General features: G+C 36.0%; 1 protein-coding gene across 1 annotated transcript in view; it reads right to left on the reverse strand.

Moving 5' to 3' along the window:
* The window catches only part of CNTNAP2 (contactin associated protein 2), a 1,485,958-nt gene extending 1,473,224 nt beyond the window's left edge, over positions 1-12,734 (reverse strand). The window contains exons 1-2 of the mRNA XM_055084701.1: positions 12,701-12,734; positions 11,737-11,847 (exon numbers count right to left, since the gene is read on the reverse strand). Coding sequence (XP_054940676.1) covers positions 11,737-11,847; positions 12,701-12,734 — 145 coding nt within the window. The remainder of the gene's footprint in view (positions 1-11,736; positions 11,848-12,700) is intronic.
* Between the last annotated feature and the right edge of the window lie 1,649 nt (positions 12,735-14,383).

The following is a 14,383-nucleotide window of genomic DNA, read 5'->3' on the forward strand; positions in this document are numbered from 1 at the left end:
GATTATGTAAGACAAAGATAATAAGCATGCAAAGAAATCACATAGTCATTATATACTCAGAAATAAAATAGAGAAATGTGTCTGTTTATTTTCTAAGACACCAGTGGGAAAAATTTAACTATGTTCTAAAACCAACTCAAATAGTATTCCAATTTTTCCTAAAGAGAAGCTCACATAGACAGGGAAGACCTGTGGAGAAGAGAACAGTAAGTGATTCTGAAATCAGAAGAGGCTGTTTCAAATGCTCAAATGCTTTCTTTCAAATGCTCAAATCTGCTTTCTGTTAGCTGTAGGAATATAAACTTTTTGAATTGAAGTTTTCTTATCCATAAAACTGAGTTTTATTCCTGCTAAATTCTTTCCTAGGGTTTTTGTAGGGCTCAAATGAGATAACGTATACATGCCAGTGTTTTTTTCTATCTGTATTTCATCTCTGCTAGGCACCGTCCTAGATGCTGGGTACCCACAGATGCAGGAGACGTAGGGCTTGTGTTCCACTCGCACCCCTTCTTGTGGGTCCAGAGAAACAACTCTACGGTCCTATACCATATACTAAGTTCTGAGATAGAAAATAACATGGTGCACCTCGAAAGACAGACAGAGACCTCATTTAGCCACCAGTAACAACTTTTTGACAACTACTGAAGGACAAGCAACTTAAAAATGTTGATGCTGTGGATGAAGAACGATCTATATAATAAAAAAATCTGGAGGCCAATAGGAACTGCTGATAACTTAATACAGTTTAAACCTAAGATGTGGATTGATTGGGGTGGGGGCATTGCTGACACCCTCTGGTTTTCTGGCCTCCCTGGGACGCATTTGTTGTGGGTTGCCTGCCCTTCCACGGTGAGGAAGGGGTCATGATTTCTACCCTGTCTATGTGTTCCTCCTGCTGGAACTATTCAAAGCACAATTTAATCATCCTCTTTCTGGGAACTCTATTTGGAATGCATGGCCTTATCAAAACGTTAACTGAAGAGACTCTAACGACCACTTATGAATCTGTAATTTCACAGAAACACATAGACCACAGTAGCATATGGTTTCAACTTGCACTCTCTAGAACACTCCGAGAGGAGCAGCAGGGGAGTCAACAATGTTTTTGGTCATCTTAATAGGAGAGCATTATAGGGCTTATCTCAAGTTTTAAGCATCAGTCAAAAGCAAAATAAAAACAAACAAACAAACTCAAATTAATAATCCACTGAAATACATATGTGCCCGAAACTGGCTAGGGAAAAATCCACAAAACATGTGTATTTATACATTGTTCACACATATGCTCAGGCACAAACCTTCTAATACAAAACAATTCACCCTGTACGCAGAACACTCTACCTGGCGGCAGATGTCTGGTGATGTGGGGGTGGCAGATAAACTTCAGACGAGGACCCTCTAACTGGAATAAAATAGCGTTGCCCACCGATTTTAAAGTGGAAAACAGATAGGAAGTAAATTCCAGAAGCTACGGAGGGACAAAACAAAGCAAAATAAAAACATACAACTCGAATTCCTTACATTGCTAAGAAAATAAAAATAGCTAAGAAAAAGTAAAAGTGACCTTGCGGTAAAAACCAGAGGAATAAAGCTTTCTACAATTTGTGTTTACATTTTAATGTTAAAGAGGCAAGAACAACGAAAGTAGAATGTCTTAAATGTCATGGTTTATTGTCAGCAATATTCATGTCAAACATACATCTCGGTTTTAAAGCAAGGGGATGAGTGAACAATGCAGATCCGGATGGCTCATTTGCAGAGTACAGGAAGGGCAGTATGCTAACAGAAGCTGGACTGCTTTGCCGTTATTAGTGACAATATTTTTAGAATTAGTTTTGCAAGGCATGAGTATAAAAGAGAGGGCAGTTCTAATTGTTTTATTCTTCCCGAAGAAAAACGCGAGGAAAAAGTCATTAATTTGCTAAAGGTATTAAGGCAAGGGTCTATTCATTCTGATGAGTATGACCTAATCAGGTTGCTAATAGAGCCATTACTAGATTAAATCCTCCCAATTGTCTTGGAAATAATTTGGCCTGTTTTTCCTCTTATTGAAGGAAATAAGGGAGAAGAGGCAAATAGGCAAAAAGCATGGAACTTTCTCTAATCATAGGAGAGCAGATATTGAAAAATGATGAAGAGTCACTCGTCTGGTGTAGAAGGAAGGTAATTATAGGGTTTGAAGTATATTTTTCACATGTGTGGTTGTTTGTGCCCTAACCTTGTTGAATGCATGGGTCTTGTGCAGTGTCCCTCACTGGGCAGTAACCTTCCTATGATCAGTTGATGTGAGTTCCCCACACAGCAACTTGTATACATGCCGAGCCCATTTCTGGCCTTTGTTTCTTCCCAGAGGCTACAGTGTTGCAAATAGGACACAGAGTGTATTCTTTATGGGCCAAACACAAGGACAGATAGAACACGGACTGTCACCCAAAGGCACCTGTTACCAGGTGGATGCAGCACCTAAAACTGAAAGCCTCATCTGTAAAAGAAATATCCTGAAATAAGAAGGGCATGCTTTACCAAATCAACAGCATTACGCTGATAGTACCTGTTCCACAATTTCGAAAACGTTGGAAGATACCAATGGGAACATTTCTCAGTTGTTCTGCATGTACATTCTAAAAAACTGATATTTAAAATTGTTTATTTAGAAATGATGCTAATAATGTTTGCTATGGTCACTTACTCTCTGTCTGGGACTCCAGTTGGCTACAACAGTGATGAAATAACTTGTGAAATAATTTTTTTTGAAATAGAAAAATGTTAGCAAATACCCACTTCTGATTTAACAAATCATCTCAACAGAGAAGCAATAAGCCTCTGACGTTTAAAGTGGATAGAAATCTATGCAATAAATATGATGCAGTACATTTGTTCATTTGTTCAGAAAAATTTTCTTTGAGAGTTGAACATGTCCATAGTACTGTGTTAAAGTGCTTTGAGATTGTGTGAAGAATTCTATTTTTAAGATGAACATTTCTGATATGGTACAAATCATTCACAGACATTCTCCACCTTCTTGGCAGAAATGTGGAAAATATTAAAGCCTCTCTTTGAATAAAATTAGCAAATAGCAAAGGAATAATTAAACATTTAATCTCTAAGCATACCTTTGGCATATAGTCTGGAATGGTTTAGAAAGAAAAATTCAACTTGTAAAAACTTTATTTCATAAATGTTTTCTCCCAGACATCTTAGCTACTTTCAAAGTTGTTTAGTCGGAAGTATCTCTGTGCCCAGAGGACGAAATAGTCCAGACTATGAGAATCTGTAGTGGCTCATTAAGTTCAAGACCAGGGAATTTGATCTTGGCTACACGGTGAGGGTGTTCAGAGATGACAAGGTCCTAGGGATCATCTCGTCCAAGTTTCTCATTACAGAAGTGACATAACTAGGGACATTAAACAAAGGGAGGAAGTAACCCAAGATCTCTCCAAGGGTAGAAGGGAAATCTATTTCCTCCAACTCCATAGCAGCATATCCCCAAAGATATATTTAATCAGTATATCTTCTCAAAATGAATAATTATTTAGATATATTTCTTTGCTCGTTCAGATGTCAAGATTTCGCACCCCATATGTCCTAAACGTTATAAGGCAAGTACCAAACAGCATGGTTTTCAATAATGTGTGTAAAGCAAAATTACAAAGCGTATTATCTCAATTGATTATTCACATTTCATTTTAGACAATCAGCTATTAATACTGTGATATACAGAGAGTGTTAGAAAATTAACATCCCAGAGCCGTTTCAAAGATGGTAGCAGGGGTTAATATAACGGCATTGATCCTCATCTAGCTTATGATTTTGTCGGTGGCAAATATTTGCTATGAACATGGCAAGATAGCAACTTCCTTAAAATAATTAACCAAAATTTCTTCACTTCAAATGCCCCAAATCTAAAAACTCCCTTTCTCCAATTAAACCTATCTGCTAAACCAAAAATCATCATCCGTCATATTATTATCAAAGAGGCTCAATTCTTAGAAACACAGTAGTGAACTCATTGGACACAACTGTACTTGTAAGCATATTAAACAAACCCTGTTTAAAACCACTGATGTGCAGAATGCTTGGCTAGATTTTATAAGAGCTTCTTTCAAAGTGAAAGTGTGTTCTACTGGCTCTAAAGATGTTCCACGATAAAGAGGTTCTCTTTGGTTCCCCTAGAGAGGACCACCAAACAATATTTGCCTGGCTGATTTAACTGTGGAAACGTTGTGTACATATGCGTTGTCTGTGTTCATAGCTTGTATTCACATCACACACCTTGAGAAACAGTGCTCTATGGGAAATGCTACAAAACCCAGCATAGATTTCCATGGGGAACACAAAAGAAGGTATTAAAATTCCAACATTTTAAAATTTGATGCCAAGCAGAAACATAGTAGTATTATTTGCAAATTAAAAAGGCACATCTAAACAAACTTGTGAGTTATTCCCCAGTAAATATGCTTCCAGCATTCTAACATTTTTTAACAAGTATCAATGATACAAATGTATCCTGTATTGCACATTTCATTTTGTAAAGCTCCTGGTGACGCCAGAATTTTGATTTACATTTGAGAATTAAAATTAAAAACTAAATAAATTAAAACTTAGAATGTTAGTTAGATGGCAACTCTCATTCAATTGTAAAGGTGAATATGAAGACCTACTGATAGCTTTGGAAGAAATCATTTAAAATACATTTTTAAAAATAGTCAAAATTGAAATAGATGAAGGGAAAAATGGTAGTTTTTATTCTCCCTAAAGTCCGGAACAATTCTTTTTGGCTTTTCTGAGTATCATAAAATTAATAAATGTATATTAGATTGGATTCTATAAGATCTAATTCAAATGACATCATTATCATAAGAAGAACAAAATAACATTTGAAAATCAGTAACAAAAATTCATTTGAATTGAAAGGAGTTTGAAGTGAAAGACTAGGGACACATTCAAGTAAATAGCAGTCCAAAATTTATGTAAAATATCATGAAAAATGTTTAAATGTTATTTTATTGATCTTTCGATAATTATGACATCATTTTTATCTTACATGATGATAGAGGAAAAACACATTGGAAAATATACAAATTCTAGCTATCAATTTTTAGGGAGGCATTGCTTTTGTGTTGAGAAGAATATTTCATTCAATCCATGTTTTAAAATATTAATATCTGTGGTGTTGTTTTAGAAGTTGAGAGTAATTGATGAGAAAGAGACTAATATTTAAATGCAATACAGTCTGTGTAGATTATTTCATTTAACCTTCACAATAGCTCTGTGAAATTGTACAATCAATTCCATTTCAGAATATAAACAGGGGTACCATACCTGCAGGATTACCCTGGTGTAATTATTAATAACACTGTCACTCTCAAAAGTGCCTGGTTTGGATGATAAATCATATAACCATAACCATAGAAATCAGGAAGCTGAGATGCAGAAAGTCAAAATAATTGACTAATACCATCCTCATCCTTGGTTGATTCCATATTGGAACCTAATTATGCATGGATACAGTCATTCTCTTTCCACTGCTTAGCACTGCATGAGAGGTGGCAAAATCAGCAGGAGAGTAATTCGAAGATGAAGAGGTATAACCAGTCCAAATAGGAATGTCAAATATTCTGAAATGCTATATTAGAAAAACAGTTCTCTGGATTTTTCTGCTCCTAAGGATTTGCTCTTAAAAGGCAAATGTAACACTTTGACCAATGAATTCATACTAAAGTAACAATGCATTACCAGTGAGTGGATTAAGAGAAATACGGGAATAAGTGGTAGAGGCTAGAGAAGGAAAAGAAGGGAAATAGTGGAATGGAAGTTGCCAAAAGGGACAGAAGCTCACTGATTGGGAACTTTAGTCTATTTCATAATTTAAGCCTTGATGTTATAGTCTGAGGGAGGAGCTTCCTAATAAAGGTTAAAGACACTACCTGATCTGGCAGATACTGATGGCCAGGCCTGGGCAATGGAAAACAGAGGAATGGATCAGGGACTGGAGAGATCAGAAGAGCATCAGCAGGAAGCATTAATGGCACAAAGAAAGACAAAGTTCTCAAGGAAGCATTGTAATTGCCTTCCCAGTTCATAGTGTATCAGCTACGCTATGTTCTGGCTTTAATTAGTTGTGATAGATCCTTTCACTATTTAAGGCAGAAAGAGGAGAAAGAATAGAAAGAAGAAAAGGAGGGGCATTACAAATGTAACTAAGGGACAAGAGAACTGACACTGCAATAGAGGAAAGAAAATTTTGCTTTCCAGGAGTAGCAGGAACAGATCTCTGAAGAGCAGAGTGAGGCATGACGACTTGCTGAGCCACCTAGGAGGTGCAAGAGGTGGTCCAACATATGTAAGTGTATAAGTGTGAACTGGAGAAGAGGTTGGCATTATGCTAATTACTAAAGCTCCCTCTTGGCCAACAGGAAGAAGAAAAATGACTAAAGCAATGACTGGACCAAGCCTAGGCATCAAGGCATGGTAGCAATGATTAACTTCAGTGGTATATTTTAAGGGAAGGAAAGGACTGCAGTTCTTTTTAAGATACAAGTGTGGACATTAAGTGACCTGCTCCAGCAGCCTTTCCAGATGTCTCTTATATATGTATTCCTCCCAGAAGTGATCATCACTTCTATGACCTACAAATGTAATCTGTTCTCCCTGCTGGAGGAAACAAAGGATACAAAAGTACAAAACAACACCACTACAAGTCTCTGCCCTGGGTTTAAGAGAGAAGACAACAGGTTCCTAAAACAGGAGGAATTATCCAAGAAGCAAACCTAAAAACAAAAAGTCTGAGGAGAAGCAAGCAGTGAAGTATCTACTAAGTAAAAGTAAGTGGCAAGAGGGTGAAAGAAACTTGACTCAAACTTTCCATCTCTTTGTAGGTTCTATCTTTGGGTTAATGCAAATGCAGCACTGATAATGCTTCACGTTTTTAAATCAGGAATTCTTTGGTAAATAGGAAGACAGATTTACTAAAATTAGCTCAGGCCAGAGGAGGTGATTATTAGAATTAGAAAGGTAAGTTTCACAAGCTCAAGCAGAAGTACAGCCAGAGGTGATGGCACACAGGCAGCAGAATAGGAATGAGACCAGAGACTTTGTCCATCCTTTACATGGTCGTATGTGGCTTCAAGCCTTCACTTCTTCTCCAGCAGTTGCTTCACTCCTCTCTGTCTTATTTACATGCGGCCTATCGTGCTTTACCCAGTAAGTCCTCTTGGTTCCTAAGTTTATGTTGCATAAATGAAACAGAGATTCTGATGGCATCAGTTGAGATCGTGGGTTCTCTCTCATCACCTGTGGCTAGTGGGGGGAGGAGAGGACCATGTGGTAGAATGACTGTCCCTTTGGGGCAGTAGAGAGAGGATGACTTCTACAAAAGGCACGTGGAGTAGAAAGTTGAAAGTTTGGCAGGAGAAATGATTGGCATCTCTAACTTATTCTATCTATCAAGGTTGTTGTGACGATTAAGGGACACTTAGAACATGTATGAAAGCATTTTATAATCTGTAAAATACTATGTAAATGTCAGGTGGTGGATACCTTCCACTAAACTCTCAAAGGGTTAATATCTGTGCTACCCTTTGGAAAAAGTAATCCATCTAATTGCTATTGACTCAGAATGACACAAGACTGGGAAAGCTCCAATGCATTAAGAATGGGAAGATAAATTCAGAACACAGATCACAGGAGGTAGGTACTGGTTTAAAACAAACAAAAATGAAAACAAAAACAAAAACCCTTAAAGCAGTAGGCTCCAAAAGACTTGATAGAATTACAAGTGGATTTTTTCATTTAAACATCACATTTCCTCCCCGTTTTGTCATGTTCTGGTCCCTGACATCAAGGTTGTAGCAGATGGATTTGTACTGCAGGGACCCAAAAGCTAAACTCCATTCTATAAATGTGTGTCAATCTGTTGTCTGAATGTATATTTGCATTTATATTTTGCTTTTCTATGTATTCATAAATCTATTGCTCCAAAATGTATTTGAAGAATATCATTTAAATAAATGATAAAAACTTGAAGCAATGTTTATCAACATAATACTCAACTGAATTTGTTCTTTTCTGTATTTGTATAATTAGGAAGTTAGATTCTTTTATCCTTCTCTGGCAGTATAATATCTTCCTGCTTTCAGATGGTTATGTGGTGTATGTATCAGATGATTCTTGCCAATAATCAAGTAAAAAAATATATCACTAGCATTTCTTTCTTCCCTGACATATACCTTATTTTCTTCTCCCTTTAGAATTATCTGCTTTATTTTTATGATCTATAATTTAAGGTATATATTTATTTTTAAGATATGTAATTTTGTGCTGCACTAAAAACAAAACAAAACAATTCTCACTCAATGCTGGTCATTAGCCATTTATACCTTAGCATGAATCTCAGTCAACATGGCTCCTCTTCCAAGGGCATTTGCATATAAACTTTATAACAGAATAAAAAGCTTCAGCTTTTTTTTTTAATTGAAATAACCATATGTGGAGTTCTTTTTGTTTTTTTCTTGTAGAGGAAATAACCCTCCTCTCTGATGCTGGCTACCTTGACCCATACTGAGGTTACTAACCTCAACCAGGGTTAAGCTAGCCCTGTGCATGGGTGCCTTGTATGTACACGCAGAGGCAGGGCAGTGTGAGGAGTGGAGACGTGGCCATTTGTGTGACAGTCCCAAACAGGCAGACAGTGTGGGGTGGGCTGGGTGAGGAAGTTATAGGCAACTATGCACGTACACCACTGAGAAGCAAAAGGGGTCTTTGGGAGTGAAAAAATAAGTAACTAAACCTTCCCACATAACAAATATTGATAAAATGGACCATAGGCAAGCATAAATCTATAACTATAGCACAGACAATGCTTTTTCCCAATGAACTACAACATCAGGTTTTTACCCTAACACGTGATAATGCATTGTATCAATAGTCAAAGATACAACTGTATCAAAAGATACAATTGTATCAAAAGTCAAATAAGCTTCCAGTCAAACAACTAAGAAACCATAAATTGTGTTTTATAATCATTTGCCTTCAAAACAACTTTCTTATTGGAAATGCATTGTATTTGTACCTCTATGTACATATATGTATAGGTATAGATGTATACATTCTATAAACTATAAAGAAATTTATTATAAAGAAAGTGAAAACATTCCCCAAATCCCATCCTGCAGGTTTAAAGAAAGTTAACATTTTAGAAGTTTAATTTCAGATACCTCACTCTACATATACGAGTAGATAAATAGATAAATAGCTCTAAATAATTCAAAGTGACAACTTGTACTCTTCTAAAATGAAAAAATATTTTAACATAACTTTACTAGAATAAGAACAACAAAAAAACTGTTGATGTTTCTTCATAAAATATAGTAATTCCTAAAAAAACAAAAACAAAATAAATCTGCACTTAAAGTTATGCATCTAGTGGCCTCCTGTTCTGAAAAGTTGGGGGCAGGGGGAAAAGCACATATCTAATCCCATAGTTTGGTATTTTTACCTTCTTGCATCTGTAACATTTATACTCTGTTCTACAACTGTAATTCCTAAATTATCTAGTCACAATTATATTTAAATGAATTCACTGCTCAGTATCCATCATTGGACCATGGTTTCTTTCTTTCTTTATTTTCTTCACTCATCTCACTGTTGGTTGGATTGTTTCATTTGTATTCCCGAAGAGGTTGTACGCTTGACATGACTTGCTCAAATTCACTGGGTATAAAATTCATCAGTCGTATTTTCGCACAGAACTTTCTAAAGAAATATCTTGAGACTGCTTCCTTTCATTAAAGTTGTTTTCGATCTCTCAATATCATGACACTTCCTTTAGGGAATATCACATCCCCTTGACATCTGGTGATCTATGTATTATTTCTTTTCCCTTTTATATTTTGTTTCACATTTATTAGTGTTAGGCTGGCCTGCATCATAATTATGATTTTGGGTATGGGAAGTTCTTTGTTTCATGTTTTTCTATCTATATTCTTTTTTTTTTTTTGGTTTGGTTTTAGTGACTTTTATGGAAAAGGAATACTTTAAAATTTTCATTACTTTGACATATTTAAGGAAAATTTTTGAAAAACTTATAGTTACTCACCAGGTCTCTCATGTCCATAGCCTTATGAATATCACATGATGAAATGAGCGTAACTACGCAGATACAGAGAACAGACTGGTGGTTCCCAGAGGCGGGGGTGGGGTTGGGAGGGGTTAAATGAAATGAATGAAGGGGGTCAAAAGGTACAAATTTCCAGTTATAAAATAAATAAATCATGAGGATGTAATATGCAGTAGGGTGACTACAGTTTACAATAATGAACTACATATTTGAAAGTTACTAAGAGACTAGATCTTAAAATCCTCATTGTAAGAAAAAAAGTTTGTAACTGTGTACAGTGACAGATGTTAACTAGACTTACTGTGGTGATCATTTTGCAATACATACATGTATACACATATGAAATCGTTACATTGTACACCTGAAACTAATATATTGTTATGTCAATTATACCTCAATTTAAAAATGAAGAGCTCACTGACAAAAATAAAGCAGCTGATGAATACTACTTTTAAATCAAAGCTGTATATATATTTAAAATTTATTTCCTCTACTTCTGTCTGTATATCTCTTTCACCAAGTTTGTTTTTTTTTTTTTTTTTTTTTTTTACTGATTAATGTATCTTCACACTTGTGTGAATTTCTGTATATATTATTCTTTTTCCTTACATGTTTTCTTCTATCTTTTGGTCTTTCTGAATCTCTCTGATATTTTTTTCTCTCTTTTCTGATATTTTTTTCTTTCTTCCCCTCTTCTTTTTTCTTCCCCTTTTGGGCTTTCCCCCGTTCTCTTTTTTTTCACCTTTGTTTATATTTTTTCCCCTCCCTCTTTTTCCTTCCTTCTTTATTTTTTCACATTTTTTTCCTGAATTGGTTGTGGTTTAAGCTTAGTATTTCCTGTTTTATTGAAAAAAAATTATGGTCTTTGTTAGTTGATACATATTTATCCAAGAAAAATTGTTTCTTTCCAAGCTGTCGTTCATTGATATTTATATCAGCATTCCTTTGAAGCAAAAGAGTTTTAAGTTTCTGTTCTAAATCATCTTCTTTTATTCTCTATCAACTGCTGTCTACTTTGAAATCATCACTTACTAATTAATACCATGTCTTTAAAGTCCAAAAGTCAAATTTTAGCTGCAAATGTACACAAATTTTTACATGGATTTAGTAACAAAGCTAAATTCTGTGTGCTGGGGGAGAAACTGCAAGTGGTCATATTTTTGCATCCTGCATTTTCAGTAGAAACTAAGTGTGTATATTAATAAAAAGGGAAAAAAAGCAGTTAATACAAAGTATTCTTTTTCGTGCATGGTACACGTATTTGGAACCAATTCTTTTTTAACTTCTTTCTAAATGATTTTCTGATTAACAAGACTTTCCTTAACTCAGAATTTTTATGTCATTTTGAATTCATTATCATATGCAACTGCAAAAATCCTTCCTCTTTAATTTACCATCTCTTATTTCTAGCCCATGTTTTTCTATATCACTCCACAATAGTGGCTACAAAAGAGGTTTATAGTAAGTGTCTATGTCTCTGTTAACAAAAGCAGGGAGAATGATTTTGGATGCCAGCTAATAGCTGTTGTACAATAAAATATACTTTAGAAATGCAGTTGTAAATATAACATGTTCTCCTTTAATACATTTGTCGACAAATGAAATAAAAGTCTCCTTACCCCCTCGCTTGTTGATCTTGGCATAGCCAGGAGAATAGCTCCCAGACATAGAGGATGAGCTGCTGAAAGCTACATGGGGGAGTCCAGACACAAGTGGCTCATCACATTTTTCTGAAAAGACAAGAGAGAGAGATTCAATAAAGATCTTTAAATATTCATTGGATAAAATCATTTGTTAAAATCATTTGTTAAAATAATCATTGAATATAGTACAAAATTTAAAATCTATCTAGCAAATGATTGGAATTTCAGTAACTCAACTATGATAATTCTAATAAACCACAGGCACAGTTTAAACCACCTTCTGATCCTCAAGCGTTATAACTATGATAGAGTGCTTTATTCTGAGGGGCCTCAACACAGGCCTGCTATCTCAGAATCATGAATAACATTGTGGTTGTTTATTTCCCAAGCTTTGGAATCTGGCAACTCCTAAAAATATTCAGTTATTTATTCATTGTAGGGATTCGGGGTTAGAAACATGGAGACTGAAGGAGGGAAGACCAGGAGGAATAATATCCAAACTAAAAGATTACATGAATAACATTGTGGTTGTTTATTTCCCAAGCTTTGGAATCTGGCAACTCCTAAAAATATTCAGTTATTTATTCATTGTAGGGATTCGGGGTTAGAAACATGGAGACTGAAGGAGGGAATAATATCCAAACTAAAAGATTAGGAAAGAGGTGTCAGTAAGAGAAGACCAGATAATCACCAACACGAAAAACACTGCTGTCTAAAAATATTAATCAGTTCCCATCATACTTGACTAATCAACTGCACTGGAACCAGGTGTTCCCTCAATTCTACTCCTCGCTTGGCTTCTACACTGCCATTAACTTTCTTTCCCTCCTCCCTTACTACTGCTGACTCTCCCATTCCACTTTGATGGATTGTTCTCACCTTCCTAATGTCTAAATGTTAAAGGGCCCAGGACTCAACTCTTGGGGTTCTTTTCAGTCGCCTCTCGCTCTCTGGGAGACTGCACCAAGGTCCATGTCTTCTCAGACTGGTATATCCCAAATCCTACCACCTCATGTCACCTGGTCATCTGGTCCAAGAAGCCATCCGCAATCATTGCTGTGAAAGACTGAATAGCCTTCCTGCTTCCTCCCTTGCTATAGTCCTTCTGTACACAGTAGCCAAAGGGACAGTTTTTAAAATATAGGTGGGTAAGGTGGCTCCTGCGCTCAAAATATCCCCTGGCTCCTGTTCTCAGTCACTTGGAATGAAGTGCAACGTCCTCCAATGGCCCACAGGGGTCCCTGCACTGATCGCATCTTCCAGCATCCTTGTGCTTTGCTGTCCAGCCACCCTTTCCTTCTAACTGCAACAACAGACCTGCTCCTGCCCTGGCCTTTGCTGTTACTCTTCCAGTGACCACAAGCCTCATCCCTCACCTCTCCCAGGCTCTGCTCAATGTTATCTCTCACAATGCAGATGAGCTTTCCTAGTCCACCCAGCTACACGAATACTGCACTGCCCTCACTCTCTGTATCCACTTCCAGCTTTATTTTCCTTCATAGCATTTAGAGCCCCCTGACACGTTGTGTTTTCACTCATTCAATTGTTTGGTTGCTTTTCTCTCCCACTCGATTGGAAGCTCTACGGAAATAAAGTTTTTGATAGTTTGTTTAATGCTTACTTTCCAGTGATCTGAACAGTACCTGGTACTTGGCACACACTCTTACAACATTTGTAGAAGGAAGGAAGGGAGGGAGGGAGGGAGGGAGGGGGGATAAATGAATGAAAAACAACAACAACAACAACTAAACCCAAAAGACTCAGAGTCTTGAAGCATGACGCTGAATTACAACATGGTACAACACCTAACTTTTAGAGAGATGGTCTTAAATCCCCAACAACTGTTTACACGTGTTCAGTATTCTGTTTAATATGATACAGAACTACACTGTATTTTCTAGAATGGCTGCTCTCTCAGATATTCATAAACAGGAAAAAAAAAACTAGCAGTAGAAGGAATGAACTAGTTTTCTTGAGAAGTCACTCAAGTGGAGTGAAGTCCCCAGTGATACTGGAGAAATGAATTATTATTCATTATCTCACCACTCAAGTGTGTACAAAACTGAAGTTAAAATGAACACATCCATCCTTGTAAATCATAGTTAGATTTCTTATTTTTCTTAGTTCTGCTGCAAGTGCCTCTGAAAAATATGAATGTGTGTATGACTATAGTCCCTGGGAAGTTAAATGTAAAAGAATGAAACTATGAACACAAAATTTATTTTACAAGTATCAATTCACAAAGTAAGAATCCACAGTGAAGGATTTCATATTAATTGTCTAAAAATTTACTATTCAGTTTAGATGCCAGTGAGCACACATATAAAACCTTGATTTCCTAACTTCTGACTCAGTCTAACTTTGTACAGTCTTTTGATGTAAATTCTGCATTTAACTTTAAGGAGTAATCGTTACTTCAAAAGTTTCCATTATATTAATAATGTGCTAATGTTCATTTATTTTTATTGTATTCATTCATATAAAATAAGAATCTATGACATATAAACACTACTACATACAAAATAAATAACCAATAACCAACAAAGACCTACTTTATAGCACAGAGAACTATACTCAATATTCTGTAATAATCTATAAGGGAAAAGATTTGGAAAAAGAACAT

This window comes from Physeter macrocephalus, chromosome 5 (genome assembly GCF_002837175.3).
Source record: "Physeter macrocephalus isolate SW-GA chromosome 5, ASM283717v5, whole genome shotgun sequence".
Classification (NCBI taxonomy): Eukaryota; Metazoa; Chordata; class Mammalia; order Artiodactyla; family Physeteridae; genus Physeter; species Physeter macrocephalus.